At 39.8% G+C, this 24,440-nt stretch overlaps 1 protein-coding gene across 3 annotated transcripts in view; it reads right to left on the reverse strand.

The window, feature by feature from the left end:
- The window catches only part of LOC119474597 (peptidase M20 domain-containing protein 2-like), a 38,635-nt gene that overhangs the window by 2,204 nt on the left and 11,991 nt on the right, over window positions 1-24,440 (reverse strand). The window contains exons 2-5 of one of the 3 annotated variants that reach the window (XM_037746702.1): window positions 21,562-21,694; window positions 2,536-2,986; window positions 998-1,146; window positions 747-889 (exon numbers count right to left, since the gene is read on the reverse strand). In XM_037746702.1, coding sequence (XP_037602630.1) covers window positions 747-889; window positions 998-1,146; window positions 2,536-2,970 — 727 coding nt within the window. In that variant the 5' untranslated portion in view covers window positions 2,971-2,986; window positions 21,562-21,694. Of the gene's footprint in view, window positions 1-746; window positions 890-997; window positions 1,147-2,535; window positions 3,473-5,677; window positions 6,097-21,561; window positions 21,695-24,440 lie in introns of those variants that run through there. The other 2 variants (XM_037746700.1, XM_037746701.1) reach the window with 2 other exon arrangements.

The following is a 24,440-nucleotide window of genomic DNA, read 5'->3' on the forward strand; positions in this document are numbered from 1 at the left end:
TCCATCAAAATTAAAAATTCATCACACATATCCCACAATCTTCCTCAGAGGGTGTAGTTTGCCCAGTCGTCATGGAATATGTACATATTTAAATTTCCATTTTTCTGAGCACATTAAAGGAACAGTGTGTAACATTTCAGGAGCTCTATTAGCAGAAATGGAATATAAGATTCATAACTATGTTTTCATTAGTGTATAATCACCTGAAACTAAGAATCGTTGTGTTTTCGTTAGCTTAGAATGAGCCCTTACCATAGAGAGCGGGTCCTCATCATGGAGTCTGCTGTGTTGCTCTGCCATTTTTCTACAGTAGCCCAGAACGGACAAACCAAACTCTGGCTCTAGAGAGAGACTTTAATGTTTTTACGTTACCTGAAGGCCACCGTAATTCTCCAACACGCTTATGAAACTGCGGTAATGTGAGCCGCAGAGTGCAAAATCGTGGTACCGCCAGCTGCCGTCTGATTTCCGTTGCTCCTATATTAGTGTTATTATGGTAAGGATGGCCTCTGCATGCGGTTTTGCACTTGGCGGCTCACGTTAACGCACTCTTGGAAAGGGAGGAGTGAGTGAAGGGGTATTCAGTTGGTTGCAATCTGCAACCACACAACTAGGTGCCGCTAAATCCCACACACTGTACCTTTAAGGACTTCTCATCCATGTCGGCTTAAACAGCTAACCAGCTCTGAGGTGAGATTGTTTTGAACTTGAAGCTTTGCTGATCACAGTTTGTGTCTGTTCCTCACCGTGAAGCCTCCACTCTGGTTTGAGTTGCTGTCTGAGCGCAGACAGATTGTTGTAGGCCAGCACAGCGGCATCCAGGGCGTTCACTCCCTCCCAAGGGTACGCAGAGGCATGAGATGCCTTCCCATGGTACTTCACTGACACTCTGTTTCACATCAACGAACATACCGGGTTAATGGTTATCTTAAAATAATATGTAGGAGATTAAAGGACACAAGTTGTGAATTTATAAATGCGGTGAACAGGAAGTTACGCATTCATGGCGACACAGGGCAGGAATGAAGCATCTTGCTGTGCTGGGTGAGCCATGAAGACGAGGTCGACGTCAGCGAAGGCTCCTGCCTTGATTAAGTCAATCTTTCCTCCTGTAGACTCCTCTGCAGGAGTTCCCAGAACTGTTATCTGGTATAAAAAAAAGCATTCAGTCATTTGACATCATCATATCAGCTCATGTGTGTCAGTCAGCCTGCACTGATTTTTTGTTTACATTTTCATTTTTATTTATCATTGTTATAGGTAAAATAGATGTTATGTAAACAGAGGTAATTGCACTTGTAAAATAGTATAGGGTATATGTAATAAATAAAATGTAAACAAAGGTAGTTGCACTTGAGGTATATATGGCATCAAAGGATATATGGCACAGTCAAATGTGTTTATTAAAGGGACTGTTTGTAACTTCTTACACATATAAATCACCAGGGGTCGGTGTCCCATGCGCGCTTGCATATGCGTGCTCATGCGGGCTCGCATGTGTGGCTACGCTGTTCAGACGAGACTCCAACCCAAACTACACGGAAGCACCAAAAACCGCAAAGTTATGTCTAGTGAAGCCCGTCTGTTAAACAGTGTCGGAGGACGCGGGGAAGACCGTAGCTTTGGTCTCCAAGACCGGAGCCTCTGCTCCTCTACCTGCCTGCTGGCCTTCACTCAGCTCGCTCCACCTCACGTGCATGCGCGCACACTACACACTGCAGGAGAGTTAGTTTAGCTCTGAGAATATCTAGTGAATGTACAGAGGACGTTTGTGCAGAAATAACTGCTGCAGCTCCTCCAGACCAACAGAGGTTTTCTGTGTCTCGTGAAGTGACGGCGCTCCGCAGCGAGAAACGTTATCGTCTCCCTCCGGCTGCACTCGGAGACGATAACGTTTCTCGCGTGAAGCAGGAAAAGCCAACACTGGGATCAGCATTGATTCATGGAGAGACCTTCGTCTGGTCAGCTAACATTACTGCCAAGCAGCTGAAATATAGAGTGATATTGTGGTTTTAGCTGACGTGTGTCGCCTCACTGTGTTGAGTGTGACGACCCCTCCACTTCACTAGGTGTCCTGTGTCTTTTTGCTGTTTCTCCTTTGTTTTGCAGGAGAGGGTCGTCAGGTTGATGAGCCACACCTGGGCTTGGTGTGGTTGGGATAAAAGCTCTCTACCTTTCAACAGATGTCTCTCTCTCTTCCTTGGCTGGCGCACCTGTTTTGGTTTTGTTTGCAGCAGACATTTTCACACATGCCTACATTACTGATTACTGACTTTCCACGTTTATTTAGTTATTGATTGTTAGTTTGTTAAATAAATGCCTGTTACTATTTTTAAACTCGTCTGGTCTCCCATTTTTGTTGCAACCTTTGAGCCGGGTTGTAACATGAGCGATGCTCGTTCATGTCTATGTAGAGCGAGCACAAGCCCGACGCTGACTTTCGTTGACTTAACGGCCACAAGGTGTCGCTGTTAACAAGCATTTCTGATTCTTACAAACAGTCCCTTTAATTAAAAACCACAGTATCCTGGTTACCTTCACAGGTTGAGGGAGATCAGTGTGTCTCTCTAACAGAGCAGCTTTCAGCCCCAGTGCTGCAGCAGCTCCAGTCTCTGCGATCAGATTGTGACCACATGCGTGCCCGATACCCGGTAGAGCGTCATACTCGCACAGAAACCCCACGTTCAGCACCTCCCCGGTACCAGCCCCTCCGGTACCGGCACCGACCGGACCCCAGCTGGCCCGGAACGCGGTCGGTAACGTGTAGTGACTCTCTACCGTCCATGTCTCCTCCTGAGAGAAGAACCGGACCAGCCTGTCGTGCGCTTGTGTCTCGTTAAAGGCGAGTTCCGGTCGGCTCCAGATGTCCAGACTCAGACTGAGCAGCTCGTCTTTGTGTCCGTCTATGCAGCTCTGCAGGGCGGATCTCATCTGCTGCTGCTGCTGCTGCTGCTGCTGCTGGGTCTCCATGATGACGGAGGGTTATCTGTTCAAGTGAAGCACAAACAGAACATAACCTTGCATGCGCACGTGATTTACTGCATGTGACTTTGTTGTTGTGCAAAGATCTGTTGCACAAATGAATCTGCTTTCCTGCAGGTGTTCTACTGCATTTCACTGCACGTCCACTGTTTAGACCAGAGTGGGAGGAGTTTTGTAAATGATCATTTGGGGACATGTTGTCCTATTTATTTGCACTTTTGACTCTGCATGTAAAACATTAGGTGGCAGTTTTTATAGGTAACTTGTTGAAAGTGTGTTTAAACAGAACACTCTGAACATGTTTATAAAAACATAATATTTTTGGTTTAAAGCTGAAGTAGGCGAGATTGGAGCAAATATGATTGAAAAAAGTTTTTATAAAAGGTTGCTATATCGTCACAGTAGTAGATTAAATAGGTAACCTGAAAAAAAATCATGTGCCTCTGTGTCCTCAGGTGTCCTCCGGAGCTCCTAACGGCATCTGCAAGATTTCACTTACAGGAGGAAAACAAGCAGTAAGAGCTGATCTGAGGAAAAGTTATTATGGATTTTTTTTCCCAGTGATGCCAAACATATTCTGCCTACTGCCACTTTAATTGATGACCCAATTTAAAGATAAAAAATAACATTACACTGGGTAAAAGTAACCAACCTTTTGGGATTAAACCTGCAGTAGGCAGAATGTTTTAGGCATCTTTGGGCAGAAATTCCATAATAACATTTCAGCATATTGTAATTCAAGTGTTCTGAGAGAAAACTAGACTTCTGCACTTCATCATGGCTCTGTTTTCAGGCTTTAAAAAATCTAGGAGACTTTGGCCAATCACAGGTCATTTCAGAGAGAGAGTGTTCCTATTGGCTGTGCTCCGGCTGGTGGGCGGTGCTTGGTATTTCTTCAACTGATCTCAACATGGCAGCCGGGTCAGAAACCTTTCTCATTTTACAGCTAAACAGTACACTACAAGATGTTTCTGAAAACATTTGAGGCGAGAAATAGGCATTACAGTAACAGAATATTGATTCATATTTGATCAGCGCTGCCTAGTTTGACCGTTTGATCGGAGTTCGCGAGTGATTGACAGCTGCTCGGAGACGGCAAGGCTCCAGCTCAGCTCTGATTGGTTGTTTTCATATTACCTGTCTCATGCACTACTGTCAGGATATAGATATAGGATATATAGATATATAACATAAATGTAAATATGATGTAATTGCTGGGTCAAAAGAACCACATATTGGTATGGCTGAATATCCTAATGGAAATAATAATCCGAATCAAAATAATCAGAAATACTTATATTAATATATAAATACTACTATATAAATACTTATATATTATTAATATTGATCCCTGAGGGGAAACTGGGGCATTACAGTTGCTCTTATATAAACATAAAGAAATGTAAGAAAATATAATTAAAGGAGTATGTAACATGTAGATTATGTACATAATGCTACAATATAAACAGACTATATGTAAAGAAATATAAGTAATAAAATTGAAAATGACAATAATAAGAAATATGAAATACAGTATGTACAAATATTTGCATTAAGACATGCAATATATAACATAACCAATATACACATAAATACAGTAACACTAAAACTTGGTCAAAATAACCCATTTTTGTGTGTGATTGGTGACAAAGTGTTATTTATGCTTTTTATGACCTGGTTGAACTTTAGTCTGAGTCGCTGTGCTAGATTGACCCAGTACTGGGTACCACCATTGATCCAAATTGGGTCAATATTTTTGTTTTTTTTTAGTGTGAAAATAAATCAGTATTCTGCGCAACATTTCATGTTTAACCTTAACCACAATATTGTAATTTTATTCATTTATTTATTGCCTGTGGCTACTCCGATGACACACACAGGAAGCAAACATTGTTTTCCATCGCTGAGAGCCAGTATACTGTTGCAACAGCGTAGAGCAAAAAAGAAAATGAGCAAAAAGCTGTGCAATAATTTAAAAATAAATTAAAATAAGTAGAAGATTTTTGACTGTACAATTACAGCTACTTTATACATAACAATATATCATAATTTATTAGTTGTTTTATGTTAATCTTACTCTACATAATAACTAAATTTGTCACATGAATGTAGTGGAGTAAAACACACAATTGGCCTATATCTGAGTAGACAACACCTTAATCTCAGTCCTCCTGTAGGTAATGAGTAGAATAAGAATCATAAAATCGCCTGTTTCTTTTCTAGAATATTATTTCAATAAATTATCTGTGCGTTCCAGTACCCTTACTACCACACTATTTAGTATTTCCCAAATACATAGTATGTCAAATGCAGTATGCCAAAAAATAGTTACTATATTTAGTTACACAAGCACATTCACTGCCCTCTGCCTGGTGAAACAACTGCCACATATCTGGAATATATCTGCCTGTTTTACACTCTTTGACCAATAGGGGGTTTCGTGTGCACATGATGAAGCCTTTGTGAAATGAACCCTTTTGCGAACCAATATGCTGGAGAGCTTCAATGCTTTATGAAGCTTAATCTAACCATGACTAATATTAACCTTCTCTTTTATTAGCCTCAGACTCTAAATGAAGCTGGATTGCTATATGCTGGACAGAATCACACTCAGCTGATGGATGCAGCACAGACAGGGAGGACAAATGCAGACTCAATGAAGATACTTTAATAGTGCAAAAAAAAGTTTACAGACTGAGAGTCTAAAAGGAAGGCAGGAACTGCAGGCCGATTACAGACAAACAAAATTCCACATGACAACGAAGACAAACCGACAAACAGATGTAGGAACTGGGCTGGTATAAATAGTGAGTGACTAACGGGGAAGTGGGAACAGGTGAGCAGGAGGTCTGGTGAGTGCAGGGCTAACGAGGGACAGGTGAAACTAATCAGGGCGAGAAAACACACACACACAGAGTGAAGTGATCTGAAACGAGGAGAGAGAGAGAGAGAGAAAAAGTATGCGGCTGGGGGGTAGAGTGGTTATACTTTAACCGCATTGGTTGGCGGTTTGATTCTCGGTGCCTATGGTTTGCATGTCGCAGTGTCCTTGAGCGAGACACGGAGCCCCAAATCACTCCCTGGGTGCTTCACAGCAGCCTACTGCTCCTTAGGATGGGTTTAAATGCAGAGATCAAATTTCATGTATGTAACTGTATGTATTGGTGCCTTCAAATGGGGTCGTGTTAACCGTGTTCACGAGAAGAGTCTGTATGAACGCCTCCCTCTTGTGGTATTCACGACCTCGTAAGTGGAGAGTTTCTGAAAGCTCTGAGTTCACGAGTTGTGACGTGTTTGTTGACGTTGTCAGAAATAGTGGAGGCCATGGAAGTTAATTTTTCAGTGCATAATAAGTTAATATATTGTAATTTCAGTCGTATATTGTTTTTCTTCATAATTATATAATATGTCTGAGGAAAATGTTGATATTCCCATCATCTTTTTCCTCTGTCATTAGCTTGCTAAATTGTTAGCCTTGTTTCTAGACGCGGACAGTAACGTTAATATTGCCGTTGCTTAGCAGCGGTGTTCGCACGACTTAACCACTTGAACGCCAAGCATATCGTGGACATGACTTCCCATGCTGTAAACAAGATTTCACGAGTTTCATTTGAAGGCAACATATATAACGTATCGAATGAAGTTTTTGTTTTCAGTAGAGCTGGTCGTCCTTTAACCGCAAGGTTGTCGGTTCGAGCGTGACCTTGAGCTAGACACTGAACCACAAGTTGCTCCCTGGGCGCTTCACAGCAGCCCACTGCTCCTAAATGCGTATAGGATGGGTTAAATGCAGAGGTTAAATTTCATGTATGTACCTGTATGTATATGACAAATGTAATAAAGTTTGAAAGGAGCGGTGAGTAACAAAATAAAACATGAAACACAAAACATTAATGAATGGCATGAAACAAAGGAAAAACATAATTATAGGAGCAGGGCAGATTATAACAAGTCTATCACTTTTTTTCTGTTTAACAGTTTGAAAGAAACTGCATTTAAATAGTAAATGCTATTTAATTTAAATCTAGATCTTTGGACAGGGAATTATACAAAACAAATGACCCTTTCATAGCACTTCAATGCTCCAGAAACCCAGACAAAGCAATGCACATTTCTGTACGTTAGTCCTTTACATATATCAAAATGATGCTTCTCCACTGTGTCTTACTTTATCAAGATAGATCACAAGCCTTCTATGAGGCCTGTGTGTTATTAAATGACAGTAAATGGAGGCTGGGACTAAAATCCTTTTCCCATCTGTCTGTTACCACACTAGAGGGACCCAGAGTGACATACTTTGGTGGAAGGCTCCTTCTGCACATGCTTCTGCATTTAATTAGCAGTGAAAATAAATCAGTATTCTGCTACGTTTCATGTTTAACCTTGAACATTTGAATGCATTAGGATTGAATAGAAAACCGACAGTATTGTAATTTTATTAATTTATTTATTGCCTGTAGCTACACATACACACGCAGCAAGCAAACTGCTTGCTGAGGATAAACTAAGAGCTCTGTAAAACAAGGTCAATTAGCGCTGAATGAATAAAGACGAAGCTCCACAGCTGTCACACACCCAGCGAGTGTGTGTGTGATTGAGTGTGAGAGAGAAAGAGAGAGCAGGTGTACTTGTATGTGTTTCCTGTCTGTATTTGAGTTGAAGGTTAATTGGGGGCGGTTGTCAGTCACAGGAGGAGACATGTTGAACAGAGCTCTGCAAGCTGACATCTGACATGGTCTGTCTGTCAGCTTACTTTACGCCCCGTCGTCGACGCCGACACTCTCCATTGTGTTTCAATTAAGTGACATGGAAGGGAGGCATCCATGTGTCACTCCATTGTCTTATTCGGGGATTTGCGCTGAGAGCATGTGTTTAATTTCACATGATTACATGTGATTTTGGCCTCACGTATTGGCCAGTGAATGTTGATTTAAGACTGTTTTAATTTATTACAAGATACTTGTTTCAAACAGTCAAAGAGATTCTGATGATAAAAGCTCAGAGGAGGAAGACAACTAGCTGCACTAGAGACTAAACTAAAAACAGTTGCATCCATTGAGTGATACAAATAAAATCTCTTATGACACTCTAAGTGTGTGATACATACATTAACAAGCCTTCAACATTTCAAGCAGCATAGATATTTTAGGTTTCGCCACTAGTCATCACACCCATCCGGAGTGATGCATGAGTTGTGATGTATGCGTCACAACAGCAGGACGCCCCAAAGGAAGGCTGGTTTGACAGCCCCAATGAATGGATGTGCTCCTGATGACAGCACGTCTCTGCAATGGGAGATGAAACAAACAACAGACTTTGCTTGGGTGTGTGATCGTGTGGCCACAGCACTGAGCGTGGTCCACATATTAATGTGTTTTTGTGCCTCTGATGTAGCCTCAAGCTATGGAAGCCCAAACCAGTAAAAAAAAGTTAGTCATGCTGAAAATAACAATGTGCATAGTATGAAATCAATTTGGCTTTTTTTTATTATGACAAAGAGAGTGGGGGTGACATATAATATGCACATAATCCATTTGTAGTGCAACAGTTTCAACCTACTGATATTGCAGCCCGTTCACACAAAAAGGCGTATGAATGGCACGATAATGCGCAAGGCATTTAGAGTGTAATAAGAACGCCTTTACTGTTTTTGGCGTGTCTTTTTTACAGCATGACGTAGAATAATATGGTATGAAACGTATCAGGCTTTCAATTAACTACAATGAAAACCCATTCACAGCAACAGTAAATGCTCAGAGAAAGTGCTCCGAGAGTTTGGTGACGTAGTTTAAAAGAGCGAAAGAGATAAACAGGGTTGAAGCACGCAGCTTTCATCCAAGAGAGGGCGTTATGTTTCACTATCACTTTACAATCAGCTGTTTGTTCGTGTCCTGTTTTCACAACGTCAAGTCACATTTTCGCTGTACAAACGTAGTAATTTTACGCTCAACCATGTTGTTTTTCCCTAAACCTACTAAGTGGTTTGGTTGCCTAATCCTAAGCAAGAGGTTTTTTTTTTATTCACAACATTAAACGTGTTTACTGCGACAAAAAAAGTGACGCCGAGGGGTCTGACAAAGCGTCAGTATGTGACCAGTTGGGATGAGAAGATGTTGGAACCACTGTTATAGCCAATTTACAACAAATCACGTATACTCGCAGCTAAACATTTTTACAAACCGTGCTGCTGTGTTTTAGAAATTTGAATACGTTTAATTTTTTTACTGTTCTATTCATTTTTGTATTATATGATTGGTAGATTCTTTAAACTGTCTCATGCTAAATCACAATTTTGACATTTTTATCTCAGTAATTAAACATTTTGACAAATCATGAGCAATTTAATATTTTTAATGATTGTATTGCCACCATTTTTTTTCTTTTCCTGGCATAATTCAGCTTCCGTAACAGCCTCAGCTACATCCGTTCATTTTCTTTTTCCAGCAGACAAATATGAACCCCGGCAAGTCATTGATGAGCCTGATTTTAAACATGAGGTTCCAGCTGACTGAAGGAAACTGACAACGTGTCAGTCGTGCTTGCTCTGTCCTGTCAGCATCACTATCAAACAAAATGAACCCTTACAGGAGTCCCCCGGAAATACAGCCTGCGACATTCGATATCGCACAGCAAGCTGCTTGGTTGTTGGAAAATATCACCCGAGGGCCTCAGAAATATGAGTGTGCATGTGTGTGTGGGTGCATGTGCAACTTGACAGTCCCGTTTCTGTCATTAATGTCACATCAGTGCACACAGTGTGCCTCTGCGTTCTCCGAGCTGGAATACATTAACACCTCGGTTTATCAAGTCGTCCTGCATCTTCAGGCGGTGGAGTGGGGGTGGGATGGCACTATACAACATTTGTTCCTGTTTTTGTGATGGTTTATGATGGAACGTAGCTTCAGCCTGGTGTCTATATAATGTAAACCCACAAAAAAACAAATTTTCTACACTGTCAGGGTTTATGCATGTGAATTATATTAAACAGTAGATTATCAAGAGCCATAATACATATTTCCGTATACATTAGTGTCTTTGTATCACTGAAATCGTACAGTTTATCACCGCTTCAAGTCATTTCCAGTAAATAAAAGCTTTCACATTTGCTGTTCATAACACTCTTTTTGCGATGAAAAAAAAAAATCCTCAGATAGTGACACATTTTCTCATCTCGGGTTGCAACAGACAGGAAGTGATTTGTTTCTAATGGATAGAAGAACTTGATAGTCTGCACACGCAGGGAAAGCCATTATTGCGGTGCAGAAAAAGCAAGGAGCACAAAATAGAACGCAAGATCTGAGAAAAGATATGTCAATAGTGATGTCCACACAGTGCAAAAACATCAAGTGAAAACGTCTCACCGAAATACAATACCCAGATCGCTGTTCGAACAGAACACATTTTTCTTGTCTTCATTTCTGAGTCGTATATTTTCTTGTCCGTCTGGAACAGCTGCCCTCGCTGCTTCAGAGGCAGCCCAGGCGTACCAGTGCCCTTTCTTTGTTTGACAGCGCTGAAAAGGCTGCTGTCTGCCCCCATAACATCAACCTTTGTGGCCAGTGTGTTGAACAGTGGGAGCATGAGTAGTCCCTCCAACCACAGAGGAGCCGCAATCATCCAGCAGGGTGTGTGCAAAGTGGAGCTGAAGAGCGGATTTGAACTCCTACTGAGTTGTTGTTGTGCTGGTTGGTCTTTTGTGATTACAACAAATAAATAAAGTTTGTGATAACAAAAAGTAATTTTAGTAAGAAAGCTGAAATAGAGTGCTACAGGAATAAAACCCTGAAATTAGTTGGCATTTTAGCACTTCTGGTTCAAAGTCAATGTTTTTTTTTAATGGGTTTTTAGTTAGATGTCTGAAATAAGGTCTGTGGTTAACACAAGCGTAAGAGATTTTAAAGTTTTGTTCTACGATATAAAATATGTCAGTAAATATCCCACTCCTGAATTTTGAGGTCTTTATTTATCTTAAAAAAAGGCAGTGGTTAAAAACGGCATCACGCTGATTCGTCCGCCTTTACAGCCTCGTTGTGTTTACTATCATAAAACTGGTGTTCATTTGTGAAGATTATCTTGCTGAACAAAACATGTAAATATCATAAACGTTTGTTTGCCACAGAGTTTATTTTCTGCAATAATCCAAAACCCAATGGAAAAATCCCACCAGCTTTTTGTCGAGGGAACCAGGGCGATGCTAACTTCCTGTTGGCTTATAAAAATATGTCATCCCTGGAGCATGCTTTATTCCCCACATGCATTACACTCACTGTTCACCAAAAAATAATGAAGCCAATATATCTTCTTGTTACACATTTTTGTTCACATCAGTAAGTAAGAAGCTGTAGTTGAAAAGGAGGAGACTTGTTGAAAATAATTGCTAAGCCCAGAGACAGTTGACACATTGATTGTGCAAAAACAGACCACAGTTTAGCCTGATTTTCATACGACCCACATGTATTGCATTTGAAAGGTTGATACTCTCCTTGGTACACTGCTAAGCTTAATTTGTAGTCTTCAAAATTCACTGGGTGAGTTCCTGAGGGTGCAGGATTAATTTCAGTTTTCTGCTCCAGAGGAGGGAAGAAACACCTCCTTCTCTTCAGAGGATCCCCGGCTCTGATAATTGCCACGAGCACAAACCGTTTAAATAAAACATAGACTGGGGTGATGCCAGACGACTGGGGGGCAAAAGTCTGCAGAGGACTAAGGGATCAATTAGAGATCAGTGTTTGTCTTCAATAGTGTAAAGGTCTGAGACAACACAAGAGGAATATTAGATTTTTCAACCCTTTCAAAGGGGCAAGATGGAAACTGCTGTGTCAGAGTAGCTCTGTCTACCGTCATGTTTGACAGTCTTTGTGAAGCAAAACACACAAGAGGAGCTGCTGTCTATAGCAGAATGCTCCAGGGATGACCTATTTTTGCAGCCCAACCAGGAAGTTAGCATAGCCTTGGGTTCCCTCGACAAAAAGCCAATGGGATTTTTCAATTTTTCCATGATACTTACACGTTTTGTTCAGCAAGACAATCTTCAGAAATGAACACCATATGATTTGTAAAGTGCGACGGCAATCGCCAGAAGTAAAGAGTTAACATTAGTCTATAAACGAACTACATACGCATGAGCGCGAGTATACTATACACAACGATACATTTTTCTGATCCCGTTTGAATTGCGGCATGAATCAAACATATGTTTGTCAATTTAAAAGATACTTTTTTGCAAGTCTCTTTATGCTGCTGATGTTTAGGCCTAAAGTTCCATCTATTTCATGAGACATGTGCGTAGGAGAGGAACGAGTAGATCAAACGTTGCAAACAAACCACATTGTCTAACTTGCAAAAAATACATTTATGTGTGACGTTTCTGTGCAAGACCTTCATCAGGCTAAATCTAGCATACTAACATTTGCTAATAAGCGTTAAACACACTGTTTTTTGTGCAGGTATTAGGTCATAAACCAAAGTGTTGATGATGGTGCTAGACTAAAAGTTAAGGAATCATCAAACTTAAAACAATTAATCCTAAGGGGTTGTACACACATGAATGTGTGTGTAAGATTTCCAACTATTGGAAATGCTTCCAATAGATGTTATCGCCGGACAATATATCTTAGATTTTGGATATTGTAATATGACATAGGTGTTGTTTTTCCCTGGTTTTAAAGGCAGCATTACAGTAAAGTGATGTTCTGAACTTACCAGATTGTTCTAGCTGTTCTATTATATGCCTTTACTTAATCATTACATTCACACTACTAATGATTATTTAACAAAACTCTCATTGTGTAAAAATTTTGTGAAAGCACCAATTGTCAACATTACAATATTGTCGCAATATTGATATCAAGGCATTTGGTAAAAAAAAATGTGATATTTGATTTTCTACATATCGCCAAGCCCTAATAATTGTTTTAAAACTGCAAATGTCAACCTCATGGTGGCGCTAGAGAAACAATTAAAGGTCCCCCCAAAGCAATTAGGATTCATCTTGTAGTTACCATGAAGGTCTGTACAAAATTTCATGACAATCCATCTAATAGTTGTTGAGATATTTCAGTCGTGAAGTGGAGGAGAGACAAAACAACATTGCCATAAAGCCATGCTGCTAGCAAGGCCAAAGAGTGAAAGAAAAAAACACTTAGAAATTAAATAAATAAATCAAACTATGTAAATAGTTCTTATTCATTTCAAAGAAAAAATACTTGCAGTGTGCATTCCTTTTTTACCTAAAGACCACAGTTCTCACAGTACATATCTTTCACCTTTAGAAATGAATGCTTTCCCTCTTTGTGTCTGAACACTATCTCTCTTTCTCTGCCTGTCCTTCGTTCTCTGCACATTCTCCAGCCAGCCATCATGTCATGGAGAAAGCTTGAGTGTTAATTGGAAGCTCTCCCACGGGAACTCGTAGGCGTCTTCCTTGTCCTCTGTGTTTATCGGCTAATGTGATTGCCACGGCTCTTCTCGGATTCATAGCTGCTCCTGAATAATGAACATGCTTAGTATTCCTTTCAGACTCTTGTGACCTGTTGTGCGTGAATGATACTTTAGCATTCAAAAGATTAAACCCCAGCTGACACAACTGGATTTATTGTACTACAACAGACACAGCGGCATGTTGTTTCTCTGATGGTTGCTCTGTTGCAGGGTTAAATGAGACCAGCTTTGATGTATGCCCGCTTCTAACACTTGTAGTGTATTAATGATTTCCAAAAAATCCTTTGGGATATCCTTGTTTATTAAATAGTGAGCTAAAGGAATAATTACGTACATAAATAACGTTGTCACCGTGACGTCATCCATTTGGTTTATGGACTGCAATTTTGAAGTCTTGAGTTCAGCATTTCGACCAGAAGTGACACGAGAGGCTGGAGCTAAGTACAACCGAGCACTGAATAAGACATTTTTAGGCGACCAAAAAGGTTATAAATAACTTTAATGAACTGAAAACACACTGTAAAAGGGTTAAAGTTGTAAGACGAACACATGGTCAACTCCCAGACCGGACAACGCCGTGGTAGCGACCTGTCAATCACAAGGCAGCCACGCCATGGTCTATTTGACTCTGAATGTGACCATAATTTACTGAAGCCAAGTTTACTAAAGCACAACACGTCTTTCAAAGTCGTCAGATCGCAGTACTGTTCACACTACACAACTTGCTGTCTTTGTGGTTTTCACACTACATGACTGACCGGCGACAGAGGGTCACACACTACAAGATCTTTCACCAGGAGGAATCCCCGATGAGGTCAACAAACTACGTTTTGTCTCGAAACAAATGCGAGAAATACACGGTAAGTGATACCATACGCAAGACACATTGCTGATGTTGTTGTTGGCACGTGTTCACAAAATAGCCTCTTTCCACACGTCTTTTTTACTATTTATTCCTCTAGGTGCAACAACAACTTTGTTCCGTGTTTCAAATGCAGTATAAGTTCCTATTATCACAGGCGACCGCTCCTCACCCAGGTTTCCCCTCAAACCCTTGTCTCGCGCTCTCATTGGCTGTAGCTCGTGGCCGGAGTCCCCGACAGGTCCAGATATTTAGCACGCTAGATATCAGAAATATGTCTGCGAGGCAGAAAGAGAGAGAGCTTCTTGGCTCGTGTCTTTGAACAGTTCACACATAGTTCACACAGAGCCAACGCTGATTTACCTCTGATCTAAGGCTTGTGTCGGGAGCTCCAAAAACTGTCAGGGAGCGAAAAATCAGGGCTAAAATCGTGTAGTGTGAACTATAGGCTTAAATGAACATCATGCTGTATTGGAGAAGACTTGAAACTAGCGATTGAGACCATAAACTCATGTTTACAATGTTTACTGAGGTAATAAATCAAGTGAGAAGTAGGGTCATTTTCTCATAGACTTCTATACAATCAGACTTCTTTTTGCAACCAGAGGAGTCGCCCCCTGCTGGCTGTTAGAAAGAATGCAAGTTTTATTCTCTTCCTCATTGGCTTCACTTTTCAGACCCCGAAGGTGCCCACTGATCTAAGCATATATTTTCCAAAATGTTGAACTATTCCTTTAAATGTGCTCCTTCAGTAATGGCTGATCCTGATTATATTATTTTACTTGCAAGCCGACAAGATTAATAATTGAGACTGAACTCACTGTAAGACGACGGCACACATCGTTGGTGCTTTGACCTGAACCTCATCGATCAAGCTCCTCTGCTTGCGGTGTGATTTGCATTAGAGTAAGTGTAGCAGTTGAAAAATTTGACTAATTCACTCTACAAAGATTTTACTTAATTAATAATATACCCTGCTTCTATCATGCTGCCTGCAGGCTCATATTTCTGAAGCTGAAAAGTGAAATCTTTGCACGCATGAATCACACCAAATAGCTGAAGCCAGATAATGTGCGCTCATGAAATTGCTTTTGTCTAATTTGATTTTGTAGAAGATAGTGTCACAAGAAGTTAATCCTTCTCATAAGCTTCTTCCATTTGTTTTGATATTATGTTTGATGGAGATTAAACACAGCCTGAGTGATATAGTGTTTCAACAATTAATCTAATTGTTATTCCTCAGCCTGTTGTTTATTCAAACAACATGAATCAAACAGACTGTTTTTTTAATATGCACTCCACACCACTTGTATTGATTTTTCACTTTACAAGCATGATGTAAGTATTTATAAACTGAATACTATATAGATTTTTACCCGCGCTAGAATTACAGCTATGTAATTGAAGGTGGTTATAAAATGTGTCAGTATTATAATGGCTTTAAATGGTTGCAATTACATTAGATTACCTGTAACAGTGTAATAAAGATGAATACCATTATAATTAAAATGTAAGTTGCTGCAGCTGTAATTTACACGAAGACTCACTCAACAGCCGTTTGATTACTATGATAAACTCAGCCTTCAACAATCAGACAGGATGTGAAGACAGGGTTGCTCACCACGGGACGCCGTTCACAGCCTGATTAAAATGGGAAGCAGCAGTGTCAGATATGGAGCCTATTGTGAAAAATGTTTCCTGCTTTTTGTTAATCACTGATTATCCTTCCAAAAAAGTAGCGTAATAACAGCTTGATTTAAAAAAAACAACATGAAATGGGTCCAGTGAAGACCATCAGCTTTGTATCTATTTTCTTCTTGGCAAGATAGTTCCCTTTCATGCAGTCTCTATTGTATTCTATTTATTTATATCTGCTTTGTTGTGGTGGTATTTTTATATCATTTTCTTGGTAGTTTTCCATTATTAAACATTAAAGTGTGCAAAGTCAGGAAATGTTATGTATCATATTTTGTTGTGATGCATATGTTGTTGGTATGTGTGTGTCGACAATGAGCAATTTAAACATTAACTTAATTTTATTATGTGTCATTGTCTTAAAGGTCCCATATTGTGCTCATTTTCAGGTTCATACTTGTATTTTGTGTTTCTACTAGAACATGTTTACATGCTGTAATGTTCAAAAAAACCTTTATTTTCCTCATACTGTCAGCCTGAATATACCTGTATTCACCCTCTGTCTGAAACGCTCCGTTTTAGCGCATTTTGACGGAATTGCAACAGAATTGTGTTGCTAGGCAACAGCTTGGGTCCATGTGTACTTCCTGTCAGCTGATGACATTCACATACACGACAACCAGGGATAAACTGGGACACATTTAGAATGTTTACGTTTAAAATTGTGTCAAGGGTCTAAATATTGTATATTTGTGACATCACAAATGGGCAGAAATCCTGACAGCTTGTTTGAAATGCAGAGTTTCTGAATACGGGCTGTGTATATTTCCCTGTGGATTGAGTGTTTCGATACTTTCACAGTATTTATATAGGACTTAAGCCAGTTTTATAATAAAAAAAACATGAAAATCTCACTTTTTTACAATATGGGACCTTTAATAGTCAATGTCTTTTCACCATTTTATAGACCAAAGAACTTATCGATTCATCAAGAAAACATTCAAAAGATTGATCAACGATGAAAATAATCGTTAGTTGCAGCCCTATAGCATGATCCCTCAGGATAAACCTCTCAATCTGAGTCTGTCACGACTTGTAGAATAAAAAAAAATCATGTTCTTTGTATTCTGGTGTGGATTGAACAGCCTTGTGTGGCTTGTTTTTTTTTTTTCTGATAATTGCATTTTTGCATTTTAGGAGGCTGTCAGGCATTTCTTGTTTGCTTTCAGCTTCAAGGTAAAACATACTTACAAAACAAAAGAGAGACAAACAGAACAAAACGGTGATGCTTTCAAACTCTGCCTTTCATTCAACCACTACATCCAACCTCCTGCCACTCCGCTTCCAACTCCCCTGTATTTATCTCTTTTCAACACCACTGAGGCTACTTTCTCAGGACTGAAGATAGGTGTCCTCTTTTTGGGGGTCATGTTGTTGGCATCTCTGCTGATTTTTATTTTGGGGAGGAATAAAATTAATTTTTGATAGAAATAGAAACATAAATATAAACAATAAAAGCAGAAGAAGCATGCAAAGTCACATAAACACACATAAAATACAAGGATGGGAAGCTTTTGTAGATAACGTTATTACGCCTCTGACATTTTATGATACATACTTGTGTTGATGTTAGCTTTCTAGAGCAGAACCAGATGGCTGTTCGGACAGTAATGACACCTCAAAGACAAGATGAAAAACAAAATCGCTGCTAATACATTTACTTCTCCTAATGATTATAGCCCAAACCTGTGGACTTTAATAATGTAATATTAGGCTGTCTGTCTCAAGCTCCCAGAGCTCATACATCAAAGAAATCATTTAGACACCTTCTCTGACGCCACAGACCTCCTAGCAAAATCTCTCTCACACACACACACTTGGCAAAGCAAACTGTGAAAGCTTCACATTCAGTGAAAATGAATTTTGGGAATCATTAGAAAAGATAAAATGCTGATTTCGTTGTAGGAACAGGTGTGGTAGCGTGACACGCCATTAATCAATCAAAACTTAACAATGAACTCCTGACTCTGGTGGTCATGACCTTTGACCTCATCCACAAACATATATTTGAGAGAGACTGATGAGGGTTGAACCTGCGTGAACCCAAAACTGGGTTAAACCACTGAACCGAAACTGATATAACACGTCTCCTAACATTACTCGTATTGTGAAAAGAGGCTGAAGCAACCTGCAGACACAAACAGCACTACAGTGACCAGGGTTATTATAGTAAACTAAGACTGAAACTAAAACGAAAATAAGCATTGAAAAATATTGTTAGTAAACTGAAACTAGAAAAGGAACAAATTAAAACTAAACTGAAACTAAACTGGTTAATAAACTAATACAAAATAAAATAAACAATGAATGCAAATTCACTTCAGTTTTAGTTTTTTTCACTATATAATGTATCACTACAGAAAAAAGGAGAAAGCATGAATGTCCTTCAACTCTCGTGACGTTGAACCAAAAGTAGCCAAAACCTGATTTAGCTTATTCCTCACAGAGCTCACAACAATGAACCACACTGTTGCACTGTGGGACATGTTCCTTCATTTACGATGAACGTAGGTACTGTAGGATGTACTGTGTAGTTTAGTGTCAGCGAATGTGTGTGATGTTGTGAGCGAACAAGTGAGCTAGTGGAGCAGAAGGGAGTTAGTTTAGCTTTGAGAATATAAAGTGAAGTTGCAGTTTATGTAGAAATAAATGCTGCCTCTCCTCAAAACCAACAGAGGTTTCCCGTGTCTTGTTTCCCCGGCGGCTGAGTGAAGTAATGGCGGTTAACTATACGGAGCGAGTAATGTTATCGACTCCGGCCCAAGCAGGAAAAGTTAACACAGTGGTTTGTCCGTTCTGGGCTACGGGCTATGTAGATATAAACGGCCCATTCTAAGGTAACGAAAACACAATGATTCATATTTTCAGGTGATTCTACACTAAAGAAAACATACTTATTAATATTATACTCCATTCCTCCTAATAGATCCCCTTAAATGCTACACACCATTCCTTTAAACCATTTGTGTCTGAAGTTTTGTCCGCCTGGTGAATCTAAGTCCAATATTCACCTCCGTTTAGCTCTGTTTTGGTCTTCATGAGAAAAATATCTGTCTCTTTAGCTGCTAAATGCTCCGCTTTGAGCCATTGTCAGTTTGAAAATAAAGATTATAGCAGCTTTAGAAATGAAAGTAGAGGCAAATAACAATAGAAAAACTGACTGTGACTGTCCAGCTTACTTTGAAAGGAAGTCCTTGGTAAAGGATGGCAGTCTGGAAAACATCCAAGGCACTTCTATTGTGAATCTAAAATCCTTTATTAAGTGGTGGATAACACCAACGCGTTTTCGTGCCTCGGATGTTTTCCAGTCTGTCATCTTATACCAAGGACTTCCTTTCAATGCAAGCTGGACAGACGCAGTTTTTTATTGTTATTTGACTACTTGCCCCCTCCTTGAAGAGCACCTGTTTTTTAACTTCAACATTACCAACACAGAGTTTCCTGACCCAGTGCAGCACTCACAATTCTTTCATTATCTGTAAAAGAATAGGCAGGTCAGGAACAAGCAAGGCTTGGGGATGAGAGCCACAGACAAGCTGGAAAGCATTGTTGGCTTTGTTTTTTTCATGAGCTTTGTTGACAATAACAAATGTATAGTATCACCTGCATTATCTTTTAGAAGTTCACACAGAGATATTGGGATACATTTCTATGCGTGCAAGTTTTTAACGCAGCGAGTCACCATGACCTTGAGTAGCGACCCTTTGATGAAACCACACAGACTGACACAATGGCAAGCATAATAATTTGATCTGTCACTCTCATGTATCCCTGAGTAAAGTACTGGCAACTGGCATCAATAGGCACAAAAAAAAGCAATTTAGCCTGAAGGATCACAACATGCCTGACGTGGTGATGGACCCACCCAAATAACAACAGAACCTGAACGCAACACATTCATCGTCCACTGCTTTACAAATACACTATCATCAAACCAACTGTGGATTACTTTTTTTTGTGCCGTCTCAGAGTCTCTGCATAGTTAGACACTCAAATGTACACACGCACAATGGTGTAAGCCAGGCGACCTTGTGCAGCAGCGTCGCCATGGTGATGCACCTGAACTGCTCACAAAGACACGGTACAGCTTTTATAATCCTTTCAGCTTGTAAATCAGAAATAAGATTGATAATTGTTCTTGCCGAGACATGGAAGAATCTTTTTTTGCGGGGCTTCGCAGTTATCACTTGAGGGTTGGATGAGAAATAAATACAAATATCGATGTGAGCAACAAACAAATCGGTGATAAGAAAAATTGAAATTTTAAAGCAGCCTGTAAAAATATTTATTCCATTTGAGAAAGTCACCGCAGACAAATTACATCTTAGTACTGGAGGGGAATAGTGAAAAGGTCTTCTAGGAGTTTCTTTACTTTATATTCCATACTGTGCTGCAATACAGTGCTGCCTGAGTGAGTAATATCCGCAGCCGCTTCGAAGTTTAACCACATACGTGTAAGCCTGAAGTCAATTAGGCCACAAGCTGTGAAGTGATAAGAAGTGGGGGGGTTATAGGTACAAAGCGAAGGAATCGGCTCTGCTCGCCAAGTTCGTCGTGATGGCTGATGGCGGGCTGCCAGCAGGGTTGTTTATGCTCTGTAGCCATCAATCTATTTTCCAGCCCAGATGGCTGTGATTGCTGTAGGAGGGGGAGATACGAGCTCTATACCTGACAAGGTTTATAATCAAATGTGCCATTACTTTTCAAAATCAGCTTCTTTACAAACACTAAACTGATGTACACAAATATCATATTTTCGTCATTATCAGCTAATGCCCAACTGTTGATCATGCAACACACACGGATGTGTGAAAATACAGAATCAGATTTATGTGCCATCATCAAATGATCATCAGATGATGATGATGGATGTATTTTTCTTTCTTGGGCTTAAATGGAGCAGCTCTTTCCTCTGGAAATCAAGAACGTTTAAAATCAATGCAATTAACTAAAGTAAAATTACAATCTTGCAAATTTGCCTCTATATTTTCTCTATAATTACTGCAACATTACATTTTACTGCTTTCAAGAAATGATTAGGAAATAAAGAATCCGTAAAATAAAGCATTACCCAAAATTATAATTTACACTTATAAGTAAACTCACTTTATGCATTTACAGAAGTTAATTCTGCTTTAAAGACTACAAAGCTCTCATAATTTACAAACTGCTTACATCACCAGTAAGATTTCCTGTAGTGGTGGTTGTTTTGTGGTGTAACAGATTTTCCTGTCCTGGTTTGGATATTTGACTTGCACAAGACTTCAGTATCTGGGGTCACAGCAGTTGAATGTCATTGGGAGTTGAAATGTCATCTGCCACTAATGTTCATCTTTGACCCCGGCCTTTTATTAGGAAGGTCTTGGCGTGCGGTGTATGTGTGTAACCCACTCCTGGGTAAAGTACCTTTCGCTCTAGGTTTTGGAAGGAGCTCAGTTTTGAGTGCAATAACCAGTAAACTTTGTTTGAGTTCAGACCAGATGGAGGTCTGATCTGTCAGAGTCCGATGAGTCAGAGTGCATTCTCTAGGTATAGTGTATGTTTGAGCTGGTACCAAATCCAGGAGACTGGTACTATCCTACCACAAAGCAGAGAGTTCATCCGGCTGTTTCAGTGGCGACGTAGATCTGGGGTTTCTGGAAATCAAGCTGGGAGGCTCACCATCTACCGGAGTCATCGGACCTTCTTCACTGGATCTCCTGCTCAATAACAGACCTGCAGACATTTACAAACAGGCTTATAGTGTCTGTTCTGCTTTGAATCATGTGTCATAAATCTCTCTCTTATGATGTACAACATCATACTTGATCAGGTGACCCCTCAGACAAAGCTTGGAAAAAGGCGCCTCCTCACCCCCAGTAGTTTACTTGCTTAGTTTTGCTCAATTCCTAGATGCCTATGGATCATGATTGCTATTTGATCCTATAGACACTCAACAATTGAGCCAAGATAGCTTAATATTGCTGTTTGACATAACGCCAGACTACACCAAATACATAAAAAAGGTCTGTCCTAAGGTATTTATTAGTTTCTGACTGTGGGAAAAGTGAGGAAAACAGCAAAAACTGTTGAATTTCTGAAGTGAATCTGTTTAACCAAAACCCACACATTTAGAGTATTCTATGTGATCTTCTTTGTGACAACTTATGTAATAATTTTTCACTTCCATTCACTGATCCTTCCCTCCACTGCCTCACACTTTGAAAACTGTTGTGCTGACTGAATGCAAATACCTAACACATTAAAAATGAATGTGTTACTCTCTAGTTCAAATTCTCAAATGATATTAGAATTATTTTGTCCTAACAAAATATGTTTAGCATATATTAACACAACACAAATATCAAACATGAAAATAGAATTCAACTAAGCCAATATTTGAGTAAGCAATAAAACACATCTTACAACCTAGAAACCTTACTCTCTCAGGGAAGCAAATTTATATTTTTTCTTTAGAAACACAGTAACTGTTTCACCAACTGACAGACTCAACCCTGAACTTGCGGGTTCTGGACGGACACAGCCCTTGAACACACGGTGCTATTATATGTAAGGGAAACATGAATGTGTATAGGGAACATGAATGCAACCGTATGTATGTCTGAGAGCTACGTGTGTCAGCTTTCTCTGGTGTACGAAAATAGTGTGACATACTGGTTGGGGGATGTGACAAGAAGGTAACGTGGTTTGTCTAAGTGCTACGTGTATCAGCTATTTCTGGCGTGCGAAAATTGAGTGACATACTTTGTGAGACTGTGCAGTTATGTAAGGGGAACATGGAAATTGTTCACTGTATGTAATGTAATGTCATCTTTATTATGGAGTGGACTGTTAGTGAAACACCTCAAGCAGCTGGACTTCCTTCCTGTTAGCGAATACAAGGGAGTACTGAGCTTTTATTGTGAAGGGAAAGAGGAAGTGTAATGTGTATAATGTGATGCTACTGTGACTGGCACCAAGGAGTCTGGAGATGGGAACGAGTAAAGACGCTAACATGTTCAAGCCTCTGTCTCATCGTGTCCTTATTCCACATAATAAATAAACATAGGCGCACATAAAAGACCGCTCGGTTACCGTAGCTAGCCAGCAAAACAGAACTGAGAAGCTAACGTTATAGCTTACCGAGGCGGTCTCGTAGCTTCTGCAGAGAAACCGTTTCACCGACACCTGATAACTGCTCGACTTCAAGAACTGTTTTGACTTGGTTCCTATTGTTTCTCAACTTTTGTGAAGCCCGGAGTTTGTTAGTTAGAGCAATTACTTCTAGCTCAACGACTCATATATATATATACGTAGATACCGCATTGGCGTTTGAATCGTCGTACATCAACGTCCAACTTCCGGTTAGTTTTGGTAAGGGATGGGAATGGGTGAAACTAAAGATTTGACTAAGTTATCACAACTGTAGTGTCAGGTAACAGAAATAAAAGCATTAAGTTCAAATTTAAGTTGATAGTTCAATTGTTTATAACTTTATTAATTTCTACTTTAACCAGTTTTTGTTCAGCTGGGATACATGTGATATATTGCCATCATGACCATGGGACTTTATTCAACCATCCTATTGCACAGAAGACTGTGCTTGAATAAAATATTATTGGATCAAAGGGTTTTCTCATAATTGAGTGCGCAGTAAATCTAAATTTATCTATTTGCCAGACACGCTTTTAAGCATGAAAGTGGGGAGGCGTTAATAGAAAGTTGAAGGGAAAATGACAAATATTAAAAGGAGAGAAGAAAAACCTTTATCAGCATCAGATGGAGCCTTTTTTTCCCTTTCATGAGTCAATGTTGGTTTTGTTCTCTTAATGCTGATGAGTTCACACACAACCCACATCTGACCAACAGTCAGCACAGTAATGCTTCATGTGAATGCAAAACACTTATCAACATCCATCAACTAAGTCAAGCTGCTCTTTACTGCTTACCACAAATGCATTTAGACTGATGGACAATGTGTACTAGACTAGAAATATTTTCATTTTCCTGCAACATGCAAGCAAATGCATGCTTGCACCAGAACAGAGGCATATTTTCCACCCTTTTTGTGACAAAGCTTTACGTTGCAGGTCACTGCAGTAAAAGCAGTGAGTGAACTTATGTTGTAACTCTGCACTGACCAAGCTCAGACCAATTTTAAGCTCTTTGTTCTTAAACGTCAGCTCATTTGTGGTGGAGTCTCTTTATCTTGTGATGAAGCTAAAAGCTGATACACAAAGTAACTCTATGATGAAAGAACTCCCTCTGGGATGTGAGAGGACTCTGAAATTTGCCGGATGCATTTGCCGGTAATGGGTGAATAAATACAATGGGATGAGTAGAATGAGAATGGATATGTGCTGTGGTGGGAATGCAATGTTTTCAAGGATGTTCTCATGGACTTGCTAGGTAGGAATGAAGTTTATAAGCAAGTCTGTAACACATAACTTTCCCATTTCCTCATTCATTGGCCTATTTGTTG

Source organism: Sebastes umbrosus, chromosome 16 (assembly GCF_015220745.1).
Source record: "Sebastes umbrosus isolate fSebUmb1 chromosome 16, fSebUmb1.pri, whole genome shotgun sequence".
Lineage (NCBI taxonomy): Eukaryota > Metazoa > Chordata > Actinopteri > Perciformes > Sebastidae > Sebastes > Sebastes umbrosus.